Source organism: Sus scrofa, chromosome 9 (genome assembly GCF_054392235.1).
Source record: "Sus scrofa isolate SSC_HxYL_T2T_F1_AM1 chromosome 9, Sscrofa_HxYL_maternal_Yorkshire_Landrace_v2.0, whole genome shotgun sequence".
NCBI classification, from domain to species: Eukaryota; Metazoa; Chordata; class Mammalia; order Artiodactyla; family Suidae; genus Sus; species Sus scrofa.
The window spans coordinates 12,174,564-12,200,678 of NC_139391.1; the positions used below are offsets into that span (position 1 = coordinate 12,174,564).

Here is a 26,115-nt window from a genome sequence, read left to right on the forward strand (position 1 = left end):
AGACAATTAATTAAAACTGAGAAACTAAGGAAAATTCTTCATTTCAAATGAAAATTGTTAAAAATACTGTCACTCACAAGATAGTTTTCTTTGTTCTTTCTTTTTTCGTTTTTTTGGTCTTTTTCCAGGGCTGCACCCACAGCATATGGAGGTTCCCAGGCTAGGGGTCTAATTGGAGCAGTAGCTGCCAGCCTATGCAAGAGCCACAGCAACGCCAGATCCTCAACCCACTAAGCAAGGCCAGGGATCCAACCCGCAACCTCATGGTTCCTAGTCGGATTCCTTAACCACTGAGCCACCATGGGAACTCTTAAATTTTCTTTTTTTTGTTTGTATTTTCTTTTTAGACCCATGCCTGAGGCACATGGAAGTTCCCAGGCTTGAGTTTAAATAGGGGCTGTAGCCACCGGCCTACATCACAGCTACAGCAACATGGTGTCCGAGCAGCATCTGCAACCTACACCACAGCTCACGGCAACGCCAGATCCTTGACGCACTGATGGAGGCCAGGGATCAAACCTGCATCCTCATGAATGCTAGTCAGATTCATTAATCGCTGAGCCATGATAGGAACTCCTAAAGTGAGTTAAGTTTTAGAACAATTGTGGCAGTATCTTCTTTAAAAATACTATAAATCAGAAACTTACTTGTGGAGGAATGATGTTTTCAATACTGATACCCACATACACCAAGCGTTCTTTCCTTTAAGTGGAAAAAAGAAAAAAAAAAAAAAAGCACACAAAGTGAGATTTGTTAAAAATTGTTAGGAAAGTATTACTAACACAGATAATACTAAAACTATGACTTCATGATAACAGCAGAGGCTAGCTTGCACACGTTAGGTATTGTCTATGAACCTTATAGTACTGGTATCTGTGGCAGGTATAAAACTTGCTAAAGCTATGAAAGTGACTTACACCAGTGAAATAAAACCCGTAAGTGAAACAGACCAGGAAATTTGACGAAAAGAGTCATGCTGAGCCTCACTGATGAATCGATTAGATGGAAAGCCAACTTTGGACAAACTAGATCTTTGCTATGCTGGAAGTTCTCATATTGTATATGATTATTTCTAATGCTATTCATTCTTGTTTGCAGAGAACACAGCCATATGCCTCTGCATGCCAGGATGCTTACAACAAAGATATGTTCAGAGCCAGTTAAGACTTTTCCAGGAAAGGTGGATCTATGAACACTAATGACATCTCTGGGCTTTCATTGCAAAGAAACAAATCTTTGTTGATTTTAATTCAACATTTCACATAATAAACTGCTATACAGAAAAGTAGCTTTCTCTGGTTCTCCCAAAGTTAATTCAATTCACAAAGGATAGCTGAACTCTTATCTACGTGCCAGTGTATGTTGAATTGAACAGAAACAGTAACCATTTGTGATGTCCACATAGAAGGACACTGATGATCCAGTTGTGTGGGTCCTTTAGAACACAGCCTTTACTGCCCTATAAACCCTGGGTCCTGCTAACAAGAGTCTTATACAGCCTTTTTATTTTTTATGGCCACACCTGTGCATATAGAAGTTTCCAGGCCAGGGAATGAATCTGAGTTGCACCTGTGTCCTGCAAAGCCACTGTCATTGGATTCTTAACCCACTGCACCACAGTGAAAACTCCCAACTTACATTCTTTTATTTATTTATTGTCTTTTTAAGGCGGCACACACAGCATATGCAAGTTCCCAGGCTAGGAATAGAATCAGAGGTGTTGCTGCTGGCCCTACACCACAGCCACAGCAATGCCAGATCCAAGCCCGATCTGAGACCTATACCACAGCTCATGGCAACACTGGATCCTTGATCCACTGAGCAAGGACAGGGAATGAACCCGCATCCTCATGGATATTAGTTGGATTTGTCACTGCTGAACCGCAACGGTAACTCCCTTATAGTCTTTTTAGATATAGGTTATGCAGTTATTAAATAAAAACTGGTATGTAAGAAAATGACAGTTATTTTAATCAAAATAGTACTGTTAATGAACTGAAACTAGGAAAGGCAAGAATAGTACTAGTTGAAATTAACAGGGGAGGCTTCATGGATAAAGTCAGAACTTGAGCTCTCTGTTATTAAATATTTGATATGTCTTTCTTTACATTAACCAAGTTTATTGGGATATCAGTTTCCTCTTTTATACCTCAAAAGCCCAGCTCTCACTGGACGATCATCTCTCTTCGCAACTCAATTGAAAAAACACTCACTCATGTTCCATGTTAGGTTACGATTTGTGTCAGGCTTGGAAATACGAAGGTAAATAAGACATGGTTCTTGCACGCACACTTATTTAACAACTAAATGTAGTCCATTATGAAAAGGTATAATGGAAATGTAAAAAAGGAATAGATTTTATCTGAAGAGCTCAGAAATTTGGGACGGCTTTCAACAGGTGGTACGATCTGAGTAAGATCTTGAAGCTTGACTGACTTCTTGTCAAAGAACCCTCTTGCTCAGTCATCTTCAGCAAAGTCACATCTCCCATTCCATCTCACTGCCTAGTTCAATAATCGTATTGGGCTCAGATCTTATTATTATCAATAACCACACCCCTCCTAAAATTTCAGTTTCACGGATCCTATTCTCTGACTTCTACTGGCTCACTTCCTCTGGTACCCTGATTGCAACAACTCCCTGGCTCCAGTAGGACCTCTGTCCACTGCCCCTGCCCTTTTTCCACTGTCGGTCACTCCCTTCAAGTCCTTACTTCCCCCTTACCTGGCTCAGACTCCATGGTCCATCATTATAAATACTCCTTTGCATACACTTTCAAATTCCTTGTCTCTTTCTCTCCTTCCCTCTGTTATATTACCTGGAAAATTCCAACCCTTATTAAATCCAACTCTCTGCTAGCAAAGCACTAGTAATAGTACTCTGGAAGTACAGAGCTTTCTGAATCCCCAATAATTTATGGCACCAAGTCCTAGAAGGGACGTTTACAAATCAGTTGAATGGACTTCTCAAACATGAGATTTCACAAAGCAGCACAACTCCAGCTCTATAGATAGCTGCTGGCTACTTACTAATTTACTCATTGAAACATACTTCTTCTCCATCAAATTGCAGAGCCCATATATTATATAACGCATGTTGATTACCCTGCCTGGCATAAAGTAGGTGCTCAATAAATGTTCATTAAAAGCACAAACAAGGGGAAAGATGTTAGCAAGGCTCTAAGTTGCTAGGATAAGTAGTAGAGAAATTATTTCACAGACTTAAAACAGTATGAATAAAAATGCTCACTTTTAAAAAGAGATGAAGTCACCTGGAATTTACAGTTACGTATTTACTTTAGAAATATACATATTTTCCTATTTAGAGCTCCTATATAAACATATATTAGGAACTATAATTAAAACTTTGTTAGCCAGATTTTTTGGAGAAAATGAACAAAAACAGTAACAATTCTGCTAAGTGGCCTTGTCCCAGAATGATCTCTCATACAGGACTGAGTGAGTGATCTAAAGCCACAATTACAGATATTCTCTTAAAAGATGATATTTAAGTAAAGAGGATTACCAAGGATAGAAGAGAAAGTAAATGAACTAGTAGATAGGAGAGCAGTATAGCCAACAGTGTAAACAACCATTGTGGCATATTTTAACATACATTTCTAAAATTTAAAGTATTGTTTAGGGAGTTCCCATCGTGGCACAGCGGAAATGAATCCAACTAGGAACCATGAGGTCGCGGGTTCAATCCCTGGCCTCGCTCAATAGGTTAAGGATCTGGCACTGCCGTGAACTGTGGTGTAGGTTGCAGACGCGGCTCGAATCTGGCGTTGCTGTGGCTGTGGCGTAGGCTGGAGGCTGCAGCTCTGATTCCACCCACCCCTAGCCTGGGAACCTCCATATGCCACGGATGTGGCTTAAAAAGATAAAAAGCCAAAAAAAAAAAAAAAAAAAAGAAGTATTTTTTAATTGCAGCAGCATATCCTAAAGTGTGTGAGGCAAGAATAAAAAAAAAGTTTACCAACTTTTCTACAAATAAAAGGCACAAGCATCATAGGCCTCCAAAGAAAAACAGATACAATGTGAGACAAATTCTTAGTGGTTTACATTCTTGGCTGTTAGAAAGAATCCATTTTCTTCCAAGTCCATAGAGGGTGAGCCTATTTGCTCTCTGACTGCTAACTTAGATCACCTTCAGAAAACTCACTTCTCAGAAGGGCAAGCAGATCTCAGGATGATTGAGTCTAATTTTTAATAACGATTTAATATGAAGTGAGAACCTTCCCAGTGTCAAAAATTAAGACAAACAATTTCATCATCGAAACAGTACTAATAACTGTGTAAGAGGACCACTAGCCACAGTTCCTAAATATAAAGTTATTAAGTACCACTTTTATCTTCTAGTGAAAATTAGAAATAAATCTTGCCTTTAAACTAAGCAGCACCCATTATGAGCCAGAGAGAACTCAAGTTGAGTTGAAAAAAACAGGTTCTAGAAGGTGAGCCGATTTTTAAGGCTCACCTTTGCACTGAGTAAAGTGTATGGATTATGGAATGAGCAGACTGCCAGAAGGCAAACTAAAAATTATTTTTCTTGGGGGGTGGGGGGGATACTATGTGACAGCAGCTACAAGTTAAAATAGCAGCAAATGAAGGACCAATCAGGATACACTGCCTAGATTTTTCTCATACGATGTTCACGTGGGCATGAAGTTGTACTGATTAATCCCCTGAAAATTCTCTTCAGCCTCTCTATTATCAGTGACGACTGCTTTGGTGCAGGCCTCCTTGGCTCTCTAGACTTTATTCCAAAAGCTTCAACTCTAATTCCTTCTTCTTACTGTTACAAAGCCATTTTTTTTTTTTTTTACACTCTTTGTCTTTGCTCGCATCGTGCTCTTTGCCTGAAATATCCTTCCTCTGTTATGTCCACCTATACAACCCCTAGTTATCACCCAAGCACTTCCCTGATAATCCCAACCCCTAGGAGAACTAAAATGCTCCTCTACAATGTTCTAGGACTGCTCTGAGTGTATCTTGATTTGTTTACTTCATTTTATCACTGGTTCATGCATATGAACTCTCTAGCTGAGCTCCAGGTAAGTGAGAGCTTTGTCTTACTCATCTTTTCTCTTCAGTTTGCAGCACAATAGAAATGAATGAATGCTTAGCCAAAGACTACAAAAGGTACATATGAATACAAATAAACACAAACTTACTGTCTTGATTTTGAGCCCCCTTTAAATGAAGCTTAACTCCAATCTTACCTCCTCCAAGTAGCCTTCTTCATCGGCTTTAGACCACACTGCAGTGGCACATGGAAAAGGGAGGCCATCTCTTACAGTCAGTAGCGTGTGGTTCAGCACTTAAATGCTTTTTATTTCACCGGTGTTTATTCTGCCCACCCAGAGAGATCAGAGGGGCAACTAAGCTAAAGAACAGTTGTACAGTTTTCTCTGTACAACTACATACTTAGGTATATATTCTCCACAATACTTGGGCCACTATTTATTCAGAGTATGTTCTGATAAACATTTTGGATCAGGGATTGGCAAACTTCTGCAAGGGGACAGATAATAAATTAGCCTTGGGTCATAAGCTGGGTCGTAATGTGCAACTAGTAACTCTGCTGCTATGGTGCAAAAGCAGGCACAGGCAACACAGAAGCAAATGAATACGGCTATGTTCCCATACAACTTTATTTACAGGCAATGACATCAGAATACACAATTTTCATGGGCCATGAAATATGATTTTTATTTTGATTCTTTTTGAATCATTTAAAAATGAAATAACCACTTTTGGCTGGCAATACATAAACAAGAAGCAGGCTAGAAATCCTGTTGTGACTCAGCAGGTTAAGGATCCCAACCAGTATCCATTAGGATGCAGATTTGATCCCTGGCCTTGGTCAGTGGGTTAAAGTATCCGGTGTTGCCACAAGCTGCTGAGCAGGCTGCAGATGTGGCTCAGATCTGGCACTGCTGTGGCTGTGGTGTAGGCCCGCAGCTGTAACTCCGATTCGACCCTAGCCTGGGAACGTCCATATGCTGCAAGTGTGGCCCTAAAAAGAAGAACAAAAGCAGCAGCAGCAGGCTAGATTTGGCCCACAGGTCAGAGTTTGCCAGTCCCTGCTTTAGCACATAATCACGCATCTGCTGTCAAACTCCCGAGTAAAGCATTAATGCACATATCACAATACCTGCGTTCAGCACGCTCCTTCTTCTTTAAGGCAACATCCAAATCCTGCAACTGCTCTTCTAATTTTTCACACAGTAGTTTCTGAAAAAATAAAACAGATGAGTATTATTTTTTTTAACACTCTTCTACAATCATTTATCACCTGCCTCTTAGCTCATATATACAGTGCTATGAGAGCTGATAAGTGGCCACACATAATGAAAATTGAAATGCTCCTTGTATTTAATTAAAGAAGTGCCCCTTCAGTTCATCCACTGAACTGCACATGAGCAGAGTATCTTCAAAGTAATGCACATGGTTAAAGAAACATATAGCTTTGCCAAGAAGCTCATTCTATGCCTACCTTGCTAGCATTAGTCAATGTATAAAACAGCATTTGGTTCACTTTATATACATGGCAGTGATGAAAATTTTGAAAAAAAATTCCAAGACATTTTTTAAGGGACAAGGTTATATGTACAATAAAATAAAATGTTTCCAATCACTATTTTTTAAGAGAATTGAAAAAAAAAATTACAAAAACATGCCACATGGTTACTGGGTCAAAACAGAGCTGAGGAATGTAATTACCAAAGTGATGCTAACCCAAAGAATTCCACATCACTAAAAAAGTCAGTAAAGGCCATCTTTTTTTTGTTTTGGTCTTTTTGTCTTTTTTGGGCTGCACCAGAGGCATATGGAGGTTCTGAGGCCAGGGGCCCAATTGGAGCTGCAGCTGCCAGCCTACACCACAACCACGGCAACTTAGGATCCAAGATGTGTCTACGACTTAGATCGAAGCTCACAGCAATGCCAGATCCTTAACCCACTGAGTGAGGCCAGGGATTGAACCCAAGTCCTCATGGATGCTGGTCGGATTCATTAACCACTGAGCCACAGGAACTCCAAAGGCCATCTTTTTTTTTGGCCATGCCCATGGCATATAGAAGTTCCTGACCCAGGGATCAAACCTGCCACAACAGCAGGCCAAGCTGCTGCATTGACAATATCAGATCCCAACCTGCAATGCCACAAAAGAACTTAAAAAGTCATCATTTTTAAAACAAACTGAGACGGGGCTTGTGAGAGAAAGGATTTCTCAGGTGCAAAAAATATCCTGTTTTTCAGGATTTAAAAGAAATCCACCTGAATCAAGATATGAGAGAAAGAGAATTTATGTTTCTAGTCACAGTACCATCAAAATGGTGAATAATTAACACCATACATAGAACTGACAAAAAGAAGGTAGGGAGAAAAGAAAAAGAGGATGAAACACAAGGATAAACAACAGGAAACTTCTTTCTTCCCTTGTATATTATCTTAATTTCTACCTTTAACAAATATGAGAAAAATAATATGAGAAATATGAGAAAACCAGAGGTCTTCTGAGAATTGCTTTGGAAAAAGAATAAAGGGAAGACCTAGAAGATACTAATATAAGGTAGTTTTTTCCCCCAATAGTCTCTAATATCACAAAAATTTGAAGGAGACAAGCAATATTTACAAACTACTCTGAAAATTAAAGATGTTTAGTGGCTGTCAAGAAATATATTAATTTTTTTTTTCCCATCTTTTCTAGGGCTGCACCTGTGGCATGTGGAGGTTCCCAGGCTAGGGGTCTAATCAGAGCTGTAGCGACCGGCCTACACCACAGCCACAGCAACATGGGATCTGAGCCGCGTCTGTGACCTACATCACAGCTCATGGCAGCGCTGGATCCTTAACCCACTGAGTGAGGCCAGGGATTGAACTGCAACCTCATGGTTCCTAGTCGGATTCGTTAACCACTGAGCCATGACGGGAACTCCAAGAAATATTAATTTGAATATAAAATTGAAGACTGGAAGAACAGAACTGAGCTGGGTCATACATGCTGGCAAGGGGGGCAGAACCATTCTCCATCTGGAATGATCATCAAAGGAGGGCGAAGGCAGGCAGTATGGTAGCCACTGTCACAGGAATCGCACAGAAGAATCTGAAACGAACCACAGATGAAGGTCAACCCAACTCCGTGACTGACATTCAATGATTCTTAAGTTAAAACTCTTTATCTGCATAAAACATAATAATAAAAAAGCTGTGGTAATTAGGAATCTAACATAACATTAAACAAAATTTTTTTTGCCTTTTTTTTTTTTTTTTTTAAAAGGGCCTCACCCACGGCATATGGAGGTCCCAGGCTAGGGGTTGAATCAGCTATAGCTGCAGGCCTACACCACAGCCACAGCAACGCAGGATCTGAGCAACCTACACCACAGCTCACAACGCCGATCCTTAACCCACTGAGCGAGGTCAGGGATCAAACCTACAACCTCACGGCTCCTAGTTGGATGTGTTTCTGCTGCGCCACAACAGGAACTCCTAACACAGCATTAAAATTTCTAAAGAAAAACACTAAGAAAATGTCAAGCTACAAAATTTAGTGAAAAATAACAGGTATTTTGCGAACTAGAGTTACAATCCTTTTTTAGTATGCTATGAGGAATGTAATAATACAATCTTTATAAGAGTTTTATAGCTGAAGTATCATGAACATTTCTACCACATAACAGGATTAAAAAAAAAAAAAACACTTTCCACTTTATTATTATTTCTTTTTTGGTCTTTGTGCCTTTACTTGAGCTGCTCCCACGGCATATGGAGGTTCCCAGGCTAGGGGTTGAATCGGAGCCGTAGCCACCAGCCTACGCCAGAGCCACAGCAACGCGGGATCCGAGCCGCGTCTGCAACCTACGCCACAGCTCACGGCAACGTCGGATCCTTAACCCACTGATCAAGGCCAGGGATAGAACCCACAACCTCATGGTTCCTAGTCAGATTTGTTAACCACTGCGCCACGACAGGAACTCCCACTTTCCACTTTAAATAGCATTTCAATTACCTATTTCTTTTTTTTTTTGGTCTTTATTTTGCTATTTCTTTGGGCCGCTCCCGCGGCATATGGAGGTTCCCAGGCTAGGGGTCGAATTGGAGCTGTAGCCACCGGCCTAGGCCACAGCCACAGCAACACGGGATCCGAGCCGCATCTGCGACCTACACCAAAGCTCACAGCAATGCCGGATCGTTAACCCACTGAGCAAGTGCAGGGATCGAACCCGCCACCTCATGGTTCCTAGTCAGTCAGATTCGTTAACCACTGTGCCACGAGGGGAACTCCTCAATTACCTATTTCTAAGAAACATTCCTGGCTCCTTTTATCATGTAAATTCAAATACGGGAGGAATGGAACTACAATCTGTCCTGATTTCAAATACAAAAGCTACCATTAATTGGTCTTGATTATATTTTTTATTTGAGTTTAAGATGACCAACTCTCTGAAACTTAAAAATGGTATATTTATGAATTAATCTTCAGAAAATCCTTTATTTTAAAATAATTTTATTATTTTTTTAGGGCCGTACCTGCAGCATATGGAAGTTCCCAGGCTAGGGGTCAAATCAGAGCTGCAGCTTCTGGTCTTAGGCCCCAGCCACAGCAACACCAGATCTGAGCCCCATCTGCGACCTATGCCACAACTCACGGCAATGCCAGATCCTTAACCCACTGAGCAAGGTCAGGGATCCAACACGCATCCTCACGGTTACCAGTCAGATTCTTAACCCAATGAGCCACAACAGGAACTCCAACATAATTTTAGATTTATGGAAGAGTTGGAAAGATAGGACAGAGTTCTCTTAAATCTTTTACCCAGCTTCCACTCATCTTACATAACCATCATACACTTACCAAAACTAAGAAATAACATCAGTACAAAACAACTGACTGAACAATAGATGTTATTCAGACTTGACCAGTTTTTCCACTACTGTCCTTTTACTGATGCCAAGATCCAATCCAGGACATTATACTGCATTTCATCATGTCTCTTTAATCTCCTCTGATCTGTAACAGTTTCTTGGTCTTGGTTTTTCATAATTTTTTGGACAGTTTTGTAGAGTTCTAGTCAGATATAATGCAGACTGCCCTCAATTCAGGTTTGCCTGATGTCTTTTCATGACAAGACTGAAGATAATACAGAAGTGAATTGCCTTATCACTGCACCGTATCTAGGGGTACATGATGTCAATATGATTTATTACTGGTGATATTAACTTTGATCACTTGGTTGTGGTACTGTCTGTTGATTTCATCAAAAGTTGTAAAGCTACTACTTTTCACTTTTCATATTCTATTCTAACTAGAAGTGATAAGTCCAGCCCACACTCAAGGGGTAAGGACTTAAGCTCTACTTTCTGAAAGGAAGCACGGCATAGAACTTGCAGATATAAGTTATTTCATTTATTTATTTATTCATTTATTCTTTTTATGGCCATACATGCGGCATATGAAGTTCCCAGGCTAGGGGTCGAATCAGAGCTGCAGCTGCCAGCCTAAGCCACAGCAATGCATGATCCAAGCTGCATCTGTTACCCATGCCGCAGCTCGTGGCAATACCAGATCCTTAATCCACTAAGTGAGGCCAGGGATCAAACCTGCATCTTCACAGAAACTACGTCTGGTTCTTAACCAGCTGAGCAACAATGAGAACTCCAAAGTTAAAATTACCACAGTTATTAATAAATATTTGGGGGGAAGATATGCTGAAGTTATGCTATATCCTGTTTTTCCTTTAAAGTTTCATCCACTAGTTTTAGCACCCATCAGTGGATCTTGCTGCAGTAATGGCTACTGTGGTGTTCTAACGGTGACTCTCTATTTCCTGTATGTCCTTCTACTTTTGCTGCTTGGAATTCTTCAGTAAAGACACTATGTCCTTCCCCTACAGCCCATTCCTTCCAGGAATCATTTCTATAGTTTGTTACTCAATTATTTATTTGTATGAGGACAATTAATAAATTTTTTGGGTTATAATCTGAAATTGTCATTTAATTTATTGTTCAAATTGTTCTAGCTATTGAATAAACTAGGAGATCTAGGTTGGCCCCTATGTCCTTAGGACTCATCTGCATTCTTTAATGTTTTAAAAAGCACTTCCTTACTTTCTGGTAATTTAGACACATCTTACATTTTCCTTGCCTAAAGCTTAGAATCAGCCATTTCCCCCAGAACTGGTTCTTTTATTGGAAAAATGGTATTTAGAAACTGAAATCTGGGTGCTGAGTGCTCAACATGACTGGGTATTCCTGTCTTCACTGTCTCACAGAGGAGAGAGCTGGGAAACACATTACGGATAGCAACCCACGTATACACATCCATCTATATTAAAATAAGCACGAGTTCATACTAATAACTCTACCTCGAATCCAGCATCACAAGGCTAATTCTAGCCTTTGGCCTTATTTGTAACCTCTTTGACAGTGAAAAAGCTGGCTATTATTATCTACACTTCACTTATTTGTACATAGTTTTATTTTATATAGTTTCCGAATTATTAACATGTACTGGGGTAGGATTAGAGTGGGGGGGTGAAATGTGCACACATGTGTAGTGATTTCAAAATGAAGTCGCAGATGGGATTCAGCTCTGGCGTTGCTGTGGCTGTGGTGTATAGGCCAGCAGCTGCAGCTCGGATTCGAACCCTAGGCTGGGAATTTCCATATGCTGCAGGTACGGCCTGAAAAAAAAAAAAGAAGAAAAAAATTTACACTTCAGTTATGTGATTGATTTACACAGGCATATAGAGACTAACCTGGGACTCCGATTCTATTTATCACATTGTTTCCATGGTAAAATAATCTAAATTTCATTAAATTTCAAATAATGAAATTAATTAAAAGTAAATTTAGAATTATTATTATTATTATTATTATTTTTAGGGCCGCACGTGTGGCATATGGAAGTTCCCAGGCTAGAGGTTGAATCCGACCCTGTAGCTGCCAGCCTATACCACAGCCACAGCAACATGGGATCCAAGCCACCTCAGCAACCAATGCCAAAGTTCGCAGCAATGCCAGATCTTTAACCCACTGAGCGAAGCCAGGGATTGAATACTAATCAGGTTCTTAACCCGCTTAGCCACAACTTGAACTCTTAGAATTCTACTGTTACAGCGGTGTTGGCACGAACACACCAGTATCACTCCTCCACCAAAGGAGTGGTTTGAGTCTCATGTTCTCTGACTAGTTTTGCTCATTCGGTTCTCCCCTTTCTCTGAATATCATGAACTATTTAAAATTTACTTCTAAATGACTGTCTCTATTCGTCAACAAAGGATAAAATTCCATTACAGTAAATACTACCATGTGAGATTTCCAAGTTTCAGGCAATGATCCACTTATTTTCACCAAAGCATCTAGAAAATCTCATAGAGTTCTCTATTCGTCTATGAATTTACTGATTTTCTTTCCTTCTGAGAACAAGGACCACATCTAACTCAGCATTATTTCCCTGCCACTTTAGACATAGTAGCTCCTTGACATTCTGATTTGAGGATTATCCTTAAATATCTAGCATAAAAAACCCACCGTATTTGGGACCTCAGTTTCCAATGCCTCTCTCTTAGGTACAGTCCCCAGCAATGGGATATTCAGAGCAGTTATTATAATAGCCAAACAAATCCTATGTTCATTCCAAGAGGATGCAACTTTCTCTAACTCCTGGATGTCATTTCTTTTCTTTTTTGCTTTTTAGGGCCACACTCACAGCATATGGAGGTTCCTAGGCTAGGGGTTGAATCGGAGCTGTAGCTTCTGGCCTACGCCAGAGCCACAGCAACACGGGATCCGAGCCTCGTCTGAGACCTATACCACAGTGGCACCACACCACTAAGGATCACGGCAACGCTGGATCTGTAATCCACTGAGCAAGGCCAGGGATCAAACCCGCAGCCTAATGGTTCCTAGTTGGATTTATTTCTGCTGTGCCACAATGGGAACTCCCTGGATGTCATTTCTGCTCACTTCATTTTACTTTCCAATTCCTCATGCCCCTTTGTAACTGACATTTATTGCTGCCTTACTCAAAATACAGTGGTAGGGAAAGAACACAAATATTGATTTTTACTTGACTTAGAAGGCAAAAAAGACCACTATCTCAAATTTTCTCTTTGTCACACAAAAATCTTGACCTAACTTTTATAGCTTGATGATCATAAAAATGCTTAAAAGGGTTCTTCTCAGTGTAATTTTAACGCCTTTTTCTCTTGGAGCTAAAATCATTCTTTGTCTTAGTTACATCTTTTACTTGGACCCTCTGAATTACTGGGATAGGATAAACCTCACAGATGAATTTAGTTTCCAGATATGATTTTAGGAAGAAAACTGAAAAGAAATCGCAAATAGCTTTAACCCAGTACACAATAGATATCAGGAACTGTGCTAGGCAACTTTACATAACTTGTTTCTGCTCTATACAACCCAAACTGTGTGGAAGCATTTTTCTTTAGGACTCTTTCTACTTAATAGGTAAAGTCTGCCTTTAAAGTAAAATCTATTCAAAAGAACAGAACTGTTACATAGAATTGGGTATGACAAGAGTGTTTCTTCAACAGGTTCTTTAGAAAGCACTTATGAACTGTATATATACATGTATAAGTTAGGAACTGGTTTTCCTGATTTAGTATGTCTTTGAAGACTCACTTCCTAGTTAAGAAAGTCTCATGTAGGGAGTTCCCATCACGGTGCAACAGAAACAAATCTGACTAGGAACCATGAGGTTGTGGGTTCGATCCCTGGCCTTGCTCAGTGGGTTAAGGATCTGGCGTCGCTGTGAGCTGTGGTGTAGGTCACAGAGGTAGCTTGGATCCCGCGTTGCTGTGGCTTTGGTGTAGGCCGGTGGCTACAGCTCCAATTAGACCCCTAGCCTAGGAACCTCCACATGCTGCAGGTGCAGCCCTAAAAATACAAAAGACCAGGAAAGAAAAAAAAAAAAAAGAAAGTCTCATGTAAATCTGTCACTATTCTTCTGAATATATCTGGTTTACAATTTATCCTCCTAAATTTTTTTTAGAACTGCTCATTTTCTAAAATTTAAAGCCCTACTAGGTTAATATTTGACTTAAATGTTTTTACAGAAAGGCAACAAGGCCTTCAGGCCTTACTCATTTAAAGCTGCCACTTCAGAAATATCATCATAAAATAACTTAAAGGAAAAGAAGACAATTTTAAAGAAAAAGAACAGAAAAGAAATATTTGGGAGATCCTGCTGTGGTGCAGTAGGTTAAGGATCTATCCTTGTCTCTGTGGCAGTGGGGGTTCAAGCCCCAGCCTGTTGCAGTGGGTTAAGGATCTGGTGTTGCTGCAGCTATGGTGTAGGTCAGAGTTGCAGCTTGGATACGATCCTTGGCCTGGGAACTTCCATATGCCACAGGTACAGCCAAGAAAAAAAAAAAACAACACTTCTTTTTAAAATAAATCAAATGATTTGTGAGAATAAATTAGGACTGCATGCTTAAGTGGATATATATACCAGGTAGAATGAACACAAGATCCTGATCCCCCCTAGAATGGGGTTATTATTTGAGAAATAGAAATAAAGAGTTTTTTTGCACACATAAAATTGAAATCATGATCAAACTCAGAAGAGTCAGGCTGCTTCAGGCAACAGTAATATGTGAATAATACGAACACCGTTCATTTGGGTCGGCACGTACTAGTTCAGGATGGTTTGGAAGTCCACATTTTTTGCACGGTTCATCATCATCTGCCAGGATGGCTTCTTCACTTTCCTTTCCTTCCTCCTCTTCTGAAGCTGCAGATGATTTTTCACTGTCAGAGCCTTCACTTTCATCATTGCTGGAATATTTCCACCTGCCACGTGTTCGAGAACCAGTCCATCGAACTTTGCCTTTGGGTTTTACCTTGTATAAAAGATTAGGACAATTTGACAAAGGAATGTTAAAAAGACACACTTCTGATTACATGTTCACTGCAGAATATTTAGTGACTATACAAAGAAGAAAAGGAAAATTAATGTAGCTTCATCAACAGATATATACCTACTATTAAATTTTGGTATATATTTCCATTTTTGTGGAGGGGAGAATTATAATGAATATTCTGTCTTATAAATACTTTTCCTAGTCATAAAAATATTCTTCCAACGTCATATAAATACACATATACACACACACACACACATTCATACATACGTATGTATAATACGCCATCACATAGTATTATCTAATCCACTATTAGACAGACATTTAGGTAGTTTTCCATTTTTTCACTTTCATTAAAAAATATATCCTTGCAAATATAACCTTTATATACAACTCCGTGGTTAGGATAAATTCCTTGAAGAGGATTCTGGGTCAAAGGTCATGTACTTTTCAAAGGCTCTATAGTAGAGCACTAACTAGATTCTCACATATTATTACACAAAATTTTTTAATCCCCATATTAGAGATAAATTTAAAAAATTTTAATAGGTCAGAATTGTATATAAAAATCCTGACAAACTTAAAAAAATGTATTATTCAGAGAGTAAGTCTGTAATGCTGGGAACTGCTTTATATTACTTGGCTTCACAATATTTTAATCCAGATTTCACTTCGCTCCTACAGTATGAGTCCCACCAAAGATCAAAATAATTCTAAAAACCGAGGGGAAATTAGTTTCGAAGTAAAAAATTTAAAAATTCAGCATTTCAGGAAACAAAGGATCACTTACGATTAAGAACAATCTCATCACTTAAATAAATCAAAAATAAAAATAGAACTTGTAATTATAACAAATATCCATAGGCTAGCCAAAGACCTGTCTAAGATTTTGCTTAAGAAGGTCATAGAAAATAAAAATTTGGCTTCTAAGACTACTGATTAAGGAACAGGGAACAGAGGCACTCTCAAACTTTGGTGATGAGAGGGTACATTAATGGGGCCTTTTTTGGGAGGGCAGTGTGGCAATAGCTATCAAAACTTAAAACACCTATGCCCCTTGACCCAGCAATTCCAATTCTAGGAGTCTATTCTAAAGAAATACTCACTCATGTCCAAAAGGATCTTCAATGCAGCATTGCCTGTAATAGTGAAAAATTGGAAACAACCTAAATGTCAATCAACAAGGGAGTGTTAAATAAACCGAGGTACATCCACGCTATGGAAATACACGGAGGTACATCCACGCTATAGAATACTACATACGACCAATCAATAACCAAAAAGTTGACTATATCTACTGATATGGAAAGAGTTCAGACACACTCTGTTAAGTGAAAAACTCAGAGAGAAGTGAATTCATTTGATCCCATTTATTTTTTAAGTGGATGGGTAAATATTTATGCACATAACAAATGAATATACGGAAAAAAGATTAGAAAGAGATGTACCCCAAACTGTTAATAGTGTTAATGAGGAATGTTCATTTTTCAATCCTACAAGTTAGGTATTACTTGAATAGTTTACAGAGCGAATATATTCCTATGCAGCGTATAAAAGAGAAAAGGTTTGTCTGAAATTCAATGTTTGGAGATAACTACCGAGAAAAGGCATCTCAGATATAGGAAGAAAGGCTTTTTTGTTACTGTTGTTTTTAGTTATCTTTGAATGACTTGTTTTAACCAAAAGCAAGAGCTTTGTACAAGCACTTAGAGCCAAATAGTTCTAATAAAAATGAAAACTCAGAGTAGGAGAAATTTTACCTTGGTTACTTTAGCATTTGTATCCTTGTCTATTTTTTTCAAATTTTCTTTTTTGTCAGTTTTTTGCAAAGGTGCTGACTCTTCTTCCAGTTCATCTTCTTCTGCTCTTTTTTTATCAGCTTTCTGATCTCTGATTTCAGCCACTTTTGCTGTGGGTCGAGATATTCTTGGAGATCTCCTTAAAGTACGACCTACGTTTGTTTTTTCTTCTTCCTTTTCTGTCTTCTCTGGCTTGGTTTCTGGCTCTAGAATTTTGGGAGGAGACTCTGGCTTCTTCTTGCGACTGGATATCCTAATTGTTAATTTGATGCCCTCTTTCTGCCTCTCAGAGGTTATCTCCGTGTTTTCCGAGGCAGCGGTTTCTTCTTCAGGAATCAACTTATACTTAATTTTGCTTTTTTGCCCAGACCCCTTTCCCTCAGGAGGATCACTTGTGCCAGAGGCCTGGGCACTGTCCTGATTATCCACTTCCACCTTGGTGGATTCAGAATCCACCTTTTGAATTTCTGGGTCTATTTTCTCGAGGGACTGACCCCCGGTGGAACCTGGACACTCTACCACTTCTTTTTCTGAGGCTAGCTTCTCACAGTGGCCAGTCATGCTAGACGATGGAGAAAGCTCAGCTGCTTTGGGAGACCCTGCCTTTACTGACTCTACGGTATTCTTGGGAACCTCTTCCGGTATTGGACTCAATCTCTGTGTGTCCTTGTCAAGAAAAGTCTTTTTGGACTTCTCAAGACATTCTAGGACTGGTGAGCGCTTATCCTTCTTACTTTTGGGAGACTTCTCTTCAATTTTCATGCTATAGGATTCAGTGGTAGATAAAGCAGTTTTTAAAGAGAGATCCTTTGCCATTTCAGAAGTCTCAAGAGAGGTTTCCATTTCTGGAGGATCAGTTTCCTCTATGTGCCTTTTTTGACACTGGGTCTCTAAGACTGAGACTGAACTATCGGCATCTTTCCCTAAAGGGACCATTTCTCTCTCAAGATCACCTATTTTCATACTTGTTATGACAGAATTTAAGGACTCTGCCCCATTTCCCTCCATGAGGACACTTCTGTCCTTAGAGGAGCTACAGCTCTCTTCCTTTGTATCATAAAATTTCACGTCCATTTGTTCTGTCTTAAAGTTGGGAGTTACCTTTTCATCGCTAACTTCCCCATTTACCAGCTGTTTCCCTTCATGACCCAAAGTGGTGATTGCAGAGATCCTTCTACAAGTCTCTTCCTCTTGCTTTAGTTCATCTTTCAAAAACTCTTTTGTTGGAGTAACAGATTTACACAAAGGGCCTTTGATGGGACTGTCAAAATCATCACTCAGCTTAATTTCTCTTTTTTTCAGTGGTATCTTGGCCTGCTGGTCATTCTTCAGTTTCTCGGTTTCTTCAGTAGACTTCTCAGTAGCTTCTTGAGAGGATTTAACGTTGCCACCAGGATCTGACCTCTCGGGCTCTAGCCTCTCCAGGCTGCCTTTGACGTCTCTGGGGTCTGCCCGGCACTCCTTCACTTCCACTTTTACAGGTTTGACATTTTCCTTGAAGGAATCATTTTCTTCTTTGATAGTCTTTTTTTCTTCACTTTCTGGCAAAGGTTTTTCTAGCTTCACTATGACTGGCAGTTTTATAAGTTCCTTTAAATCTTCCTTTTCTATTTTCACAGTAGTCTCTTCTATAGCATTGGGTGTAGAACAGTTTTCTGAATCTATAGGCTGCTCTTCACTTTTCGTCTTTTCATTTTCCTTCTGTTCCTCTAAAAATCAGAAAAAGTTTACATGACTAATCATTCAAGATTACAAAATATATAAGGCTTAACATAAAATATATTTTCCATTTGAAGTTTCTCTCTTAAAAGAGGTGGGTTTTGTCACTAGACATTTGACAATAAAAAATAAAATCAGACAGTAAAGAAAATTATCAAACTCTGAAGTACAACCTAGATATTAAAAAAATGTTAAGGGAGTTCTCTTGTGGCACAGTAAGTTAAGGATCCAGCACTGTCACTGCAATGGCTGGGGTCACTGTTGTGGCACAGGTTCTATTCCTGGCCCAGGAGCTTCCACATGCCAGGCAGGCGCCAAAAATAAAAAAAATAAAACTCAGATTTCTGCTTTATATTTTTACCTTCAGTGTTCTCAATGAAATGCAAATAGCTATGTGGCTCAAGTTGATGGCTCAAAAATATGAAACTAAGAATACCACATAAAACCTTTCCAAAAGACCTTAATCTGTTCTAAAAACTGACACTTGTTCTTCTTTGCAAGTCACTGAACACGTCATTTTACTGGTAACATGAGCAGGGTGGGGAAAAGTTTGATGTTTTATTCAGATTACAAAGTAACATAATTCTGTGCAGAAAATGAAAAATAGAGAAAGAGAAAATGTCCAGGAGTTCCCACTGGCTCAACGGGGTCCATTTCTGGAGTGCTGGGACACAGGTTTAGTCCCTGGCACAGTGGGATAAGGATCCAGTGTTGCTGCAGCTGTGGCTCAGGTCACAACTGAGGCTCGGATGCGATCCCTGCCTGGGAACTCCATATGCCATTTGGTCTGGGTGGGGACAAAAAAGAAAAAAGAAGAAAATGTCCATAATTCGAATACCCAGAGGTAATCACTAATGATATTGCAGATTATATCCTTCTATTCTTAATATATGTTTGAGAAAGTTGGGCTCATTTTGCCCCATTTTTTCCCTACTGAAACATTAATACTTTCTTATGATATTAAACACCTCTACAGAAATTGGATTTAATTATATAACACTCCTCAATGTGGTTATACCACAATTGACCTTACCAAAAGTCATCACTGAACACTGCAGAAGTTAACATTTGACAAGGAACTTTATTTATGTTTACCTGCCAACTCCTCCTTTTGCCTTACTGGCTATATATTTACCGCTCTCATGGAGTACCTAGCAGTGCAAATTTAAATGTAATAAAAGCCGTATTTAGTAAAAACCATACTCTCTGAATGGGATGACAGAGAGTACACACATGCTTGACACTTGTGCTCAGGGAATCTGAGCACAGTGTTTCAGAATTCCTAAGTACTCATTTTATCTACATTTCCCTCACCCTATCTGAAAAAACTCAATTCTAAACAAAGTTTGAGCAAGACAGGAATTACATAAAGCTTTTTGAACAGATTCTTACCAAGTTGATAAACCAGACAGTTTCAATGTATTCATGAAAATAAAATGAGATGAGGCAGGACCAGTTTTTTAAATAAGAATTCAATACTTCTTTTAAAAACAAATATTTTTATTACAAACCACTATTTCTTTTATGTTCAAACATATTACAAATAAATTAAAGAACTGCTGAGAACCAATGAGAACTTGAGATTAGAGTATCAATACTCTCCTTAGTCATACTCCTGTCATATATATATATATATATATATATTTTTTTTTAACGGCCACAACTGCAGCATATGGAAATTCCCAGGCCAGGGGTCAAATAGGAGCTGCAGCTGCAGCCCACACCACAGCCATGGTAACACCAGATCCGAGCCACAGCCTGCAGGAATACCAGATCCTTAACCCACTAAGTGAGGCCAGGGGTTGAACCTGCATCCTTACAGAGGCAATGTTGGGTCCTTAACTGGCAGAGCTACCCAGGAGGACTCCACATTGTCATACCTTGATTTAACACATGCATGCAGCTAAGAAATCTAAAGACATGGCGGAAATGATCTAGTGAATATCTTTCCTTTCCCACGGATTAAGTAGGTTTAGTAAATTCCTACTCACTGAAGTTGGTTAGCTATCAGGAAATCTAATTAAACAAACACCCTGGTTAACAATTAAAATATAGATTACCACCTTTATAAATAACTTTAGCCTAATACAAAGAGTATACTGGACACAGTTTACTATTTCTTCTATATATTTTGGTTCAAAAAGCAACTCAGGATCTCACTGTGACTCTCACCCAAGGTAAAATAACACTCTATTTTTATTTGGGGGTGGTGAATGAGAAAGTCCTTTAACTTGGTTTTGATTTGAGTTACAACACAGCAGAATAAAATGAAAAATAACATTAGGCTCAAGATTCTAATGCTGTCTAATCACTAATCCTGATCCAGCAAGTGGTGTGTCTTTGGATATATCCAAACTTTCTGATCCTCATTTCTTCATGTATAAATAAAGCAAGTGGACTGAGTGACCTCAACAATCATTCTCTGCTGGCTTGTATTTCCCTTAACTCAAAAATATTCAATCTTTTGTCTTTCTGGTTTTGGCTTAGTACTTTTTTTGTTTGGCCATGTCCAAGACACATGGACGTTCTGGTGCCAGGGATCAAACCAACACTTCAGCAGCAACCCACACCACTGCAGTGACAACACCTGATCCTTAACCCAATGTGCCACAAGAGAACTTCTTTAAAAATTTTTTGGTGGTGGTGGGGGGGCTTAGTTCTTTCAAGAGAAAAACCACGACAACAACTATTACTTTAGCTCCTAGATCACACAGATGTATCCCTAAAATTGAAGAGAGAAAAACCATGCCATAAAATGAAACTTTCAGCACAATCATAATTGGTAAAAGGATTATTCAGTTATACAAGCATTTCCCCCATTTTCTGTCCAAAGGAAAATGCAAATGAATTTTTAAAAGACATGAAATGTGAAGTGGCAAAACTCAAGGAAAAATTCACCTCTAAAATCACAAGGCAGCAGCAACACTGCTGGACAAACTTGAGGTGATTCAAGACAAGTGTTACTTCCTATGGGCTTTTAATTTTTAAGCACATTCGTTCATTTACTCAACAAATATTCACTCAGCACCTATTATGTGCTTTCCAACCATCTCAAACAGAATCAGTAGGTAACGAAACACTGAATGTTCCTATGTAAGTTAGCAGTGAACACCACTAACTGTCTATCCAGTACCTATCTCCTCTTCCTTCTTGCTAACAGAACTCTGATTTTGTTCAGGAAAGTACCTGCCTCTTCAGACACCTTATAGCTAGGGCTCATGTGAACCACTTATGGCCAGTGAGATGCAAGAGGAAATCTGCTAGTGAGACTTAACAGGGTTCAGCTGACCTATGCCTTCTGCCCCCTACCCTTCTTTCTGTCCAGAGTCTGCACACAATACCTGGAGAGGGAAAAATTAAAGCCACACACTAAGGATGGCTGCTGAACTAGACCTGGACTGCTTACCAGCTGAGACTTTATTACAAGAAAAAAATTAATTCACACCCATCAAAATGGCTATCATTAAGAGAGTTCCCTGGTGGCTCAGTGGGTTAAGGATCCCTCTGTCACTGGGATGTCATTGCTGTTGCGCAAGTTCGTCCCTGGCCAGGAACTTCCACATACCATGGGTGGAGCCAAAAAAAAAAAAAAAGGCTATCATCAAAAAGAACACAAATGACAAATGCTGGTGAGGATATGGAGAAAAAGGAACCCTCACACACTGTTAGTGGGACTGTAAATTGGTGCAGCCACTATAGAAAACAAGCATGGAAGTTTTTTGATAAAAAAACAAAAAACAAAATAAAACTATCACATGACCCAGCAATTCCACCCCTAAGCATATATCCAAAAGAAACAAAAGGACTAACTTGAAAAGATTCATGCTCTCCAATGTTCAAAGCAGCATTATTTCCTTCCTTACCACCTAGGGTAAGGAAGCACCTAAGTGTTCATACAACAGATGAAAGGATAGACATGGTACATATATACTAGGGAATATTACTCAGCCACGAAAAGGAATGAATTTTTGCCATATGCAGCAACATGGATGGACTTGGAGGGATGTAAGTGAAGTAAAATAAGTCAGAGAAAGATAAATACATTTTTAAAATTCTATTTAATTTTTTTTTTTTTTTTGAGCCACATCCACAGCATGTTGAAGGTTCCAGGCTAGGGGGTGAATTGGAGCTATAGCCACTGGCCTACGCCACAGCCACAGCAACGCAGGATCCAAGCTGCGTCTGTGACCTACACCACAGCTCATGGCAAAGCTTGATTCCCCAACCCACTGATCGAGGCCAGGGATTAAACCCACATCCTCATGGATACTAGTCGGATTCACTTCCACTGAGCCAAGACGGAAACTCCCAAAAGACAAATACTATATGCTATCACTTACATGTGCAATCTAAAAAATACAAAAAACTATAGTAAATAGAACAAAAAGAAGACTCACAGGAGTTCCCACTGTGTCTCAGTGGGTTAAGAGTTTGACTGCAGTGGCTTGGGTTGCTGCAGAGGCATAGGTCTGATCCCTGGGCTGGCACAGTGGGTTGCCACAGCAGCAGTGTAGGTTGCAACTACAGGTTGGATTCAATCTCTGGCCCAGGAACTTCCATATGCCTTGGGAACAGCCATAAAAAGCAGACAAAAACAACGCCAAAACAAACAACTCCTTCCATTTGAAAAACATGTAGCCCAAATACAACCCTGACTAATGTATTTTCCTTTCACGTTTTCTCTTTTACAGCTGGCCATACTTGCTGCATATGGAGGTTCCCAGGCTAGGGGTCGAATTGGAGCTGCGGCTGCCAGCCTACGCCACAGGCACAACAACTCCAGATCTGAGCTGCATCTGTGACCCATGCTGTAGCTTGCAGCAACCCCAGAACCTTAACCCAGGGAGGGAGGAGAGATGGAACCCTTATCCTCACAGATACTAGGTCAGGTTCTTAACCTACTGAGCGACAACTGGAACTCTGCTTAAAAACTAAAATTCTCAATAAACCACAACGATTCCTACACAATCTCCACACACCTTCCCCTACCCCATAGCCTTAGCTTTTTGACCTTACTTCCTTCAGTATTACAACACTCACATGACTCTTCCTATTAAAGCAGGGCCAGCAAACTCATTCTGTAAAGGGTCAGACAGTAAATATTTTTGGTTTTGCAAGCCAGATAGTCTCTGTGCAACTATCCAACTCTATAGCACGACAGCAGCTAAATGAACAAATAGCCCTCGTCTGCTAATCTCTGCTCTAATACATTAAGTGGGCACGCTCCCAACTCAGGGTCTTGCACTGGTTTTCTATACACTTAAAACCCTTTTTTCCTCTTATGGCCGCAGGGCCTGATTTCTTAGATCCTTAAGTTTTTACTCAAGTTATCACCTTTTCAGTGACTCCTTTTCTAGCCCCCCCCCATCTAGAATTAACCTTCTCTTTTCTCCCAAATTATTTTACCTTATTATCACCTAACATGCTATATATTTTATTCACCAATCTTCTTTATTATCTTCCCATAATGCAATGTAAACTCTATGAAGGCTAAATTTTAATTGTTTTTTTTTTCAGTTTTATTCCTAGTACTAAAAATAGTACATGATACACAGCATGTACCCAATGGATATTTACTGATTGAAATGAATGAATGTAAAATTATAGGTGAAACATTAACTGCACCTAGAAAAGAAATATATTCTTAGAATTGAAATTTTTCTTGGCAAAGAAACTTTAACTGTTGACAGACCTTAGAGTTTCCAAAAAGGACTCAAAATACTGAAATTATCATTTGCATCTAATGGACAAATAATAGGAGCTGCATACCCTTAAATGTCAGTACTATCATTTTATTGCATGCAGAAGGGGTATGAATTGGGGCCAGCTCTTTTTGTAAATTACTTAAAAATTACATGGTAGATATTTGACAAAGGTATCAAAAAGCTTTTAATGATTAAATATAACAAAATAAAGCTACAGAAAATTAATGCACCACTTAATAATTAGAAGGCGAGCAGGAAATAGAACCTTGTCAGCTACCCCAAGAGCCAAACACAAGCCTTTTCCTAATTCCCTCTCTGGAGTTCCCATTGTGGTACAGTGGAAATGAATCTGACTAGGAACCATGCGGTTGCAGGTTCAATCCCTAGCCTTGCTCAGTGGGTTAATGATCTGGTGTTGCTGAGCTGTGGTGTAGGTTGCAGACATGCCTCGAATCCTGCATTGCTGTGGTGTAGGCCAGCAGCTATAGCTCCGATTGGACCCCTAGCCTGGGAACTTCCCTATGCAAAAAAAAAAAAAAGAAAAAAAGAAAAAGAAAAAAAGTAACTCCCTCTCTAAGAATAACCACTGCCTTGAACTTTTTTTACATTAATAACTTACTTATTTTGCCGTATGATTTAGTTTTAACTATTTATTTTTTAGTTTTACCTATTACTACTTTTTTTTCTTTTTGGCCACATATGCAATTTCCTAGGCCAGAGACCAAATTTGCGCCACAGCAGTGATAACACCAGATCCTTAACCCCTTGAGCCACAGAGGAACTTATTTTCTTTTTTGGTCTTTTTAATCTATGGTTGTTCTTCCATCCTTTATTTATTTATTTATTTATCTATTTGCAGTCTGTCTGAGTCACCAAACCATCTAATTTCTGGATTCTGCTGACTGCATTCCCATGTTTCTCTATCCCTTTCTCCCCTGAGGTCATCACATCAGACTCAGGTTCAATTTTGTGGCAAAAACACTTTGGTGGTGGTATATTCTTTTTCAAGAGGCATTAATGTCTGATTACCTCTCTTTTGTGATTTTAAGAGATGTTAACGCTCAGTATCTAAAACCATATTTATTAGGAATTGCAAAATGATCCCATTCCCATTCTGTCATTCCTCCATCCATGACTATAAATTCTGTAAACTTTACTAATTTATTATTTTGTTATACAGTGGTACAGTTCATATTGAAAATGCAGGAACAACTGCCTGTTTGTTTTTAGAGTTTTCAAAATAATAATTTGGTCCCCACTGGCATCGTCCAAAGGTAACCAATTCTGATTTTAGTATTATAATGAAATCATGGATTTAAGATATACTTAGTGTGTTTTATTTATTTATTTATTTATTTATTGGGGTTTTTTTTTTTTTGCCATTTCGAGGGCCACTTCCGTGGCATATGGAGGTTCCTAGGCTAGGGGTCTAATCGGAGCTGTAGCCGCCGGCCTACACCACAGCCACAGCAACTTGGGATCCGAGCCTCGTCTGTAACCTACACCACAGCTCATGGCAATGCCAGATCCTTAACCTGCTGAGCAAGGCCAGGGATCAAACCTGCAACCTCATGGTTCCTAGTCGGATTGGTTAACCACTGAGCCACAACGGGAACTCCATTTAGTGTGTTTTAATCCACCATAGTTATTGCTCTTGTTGATGCTTAAACTGTCCCATCTTACAGTGAACACCTCTAAGTTGGCTTCTGAGCCTTTTGACAGTGCCCATACTACTTGGAATGACAGGATGTTTCTTGGTTCTTAAGCCCCAGAAGTGGAATCAGCCACTCTTCCGAGCCTTGGTTTACTTTAATGGGAAAGTGTATTTCAAGGCCACAATCTGGGTGCTAAGGATGCTCGCCGCTACTGGCTTGGCAACCGTGTCTAAGTCTTTTCAGTCAATAGAGTTAGAAAATAATAAAAATAACCCAAGAGTTCCTAATGATATTTGAGTGTTTCTTTAGCCTTTTTTGTCTTTTATTTATTTTACCTACAC

The 26,115-nt window shown here is 39.4% G+C and overlaps 2 protein-coding genes across 3 annotated transcripts in view; both read right to left on the reverse strand.

Moving 5' to 3' along the window:
- The window catches only part of LOC100511652 (glycerophosphodiester phosphodiesterase domain-containing protein 4), an 882,168-nt gene that overhangs the window by 482,116 nt on the left and 373,937 nt on the right, over nt 1–26,115 (reverse strand). The window lies entirely within an intron of this gene.
- The window catches only part of RSF1 (remodeling and spacing factor 1), a 157,534-nt gene that overhangs the window by 26,283 nt on the left and 105,136 nt on the right, over nt 1–26,115 (reverse strand). The window contains 5 exon segments of one of the 2 annotated variants that reach the window (NM_001142834.2): nt 648–702; nt 6,160–6,239; nt 8,008–8,112; nt 14,669–14,875; nt 16,657–18,404. In NM_001142834.2, coding sequence (NP_001136306.2) covers nt 648–702; nt 6,160–6,239; nt 8,008–8,112; nt 14,669–14,875; nt 16,657–18,404 — 2,195 coding nt within the window. 2 annotated transcript variants of the gene reach the window in all.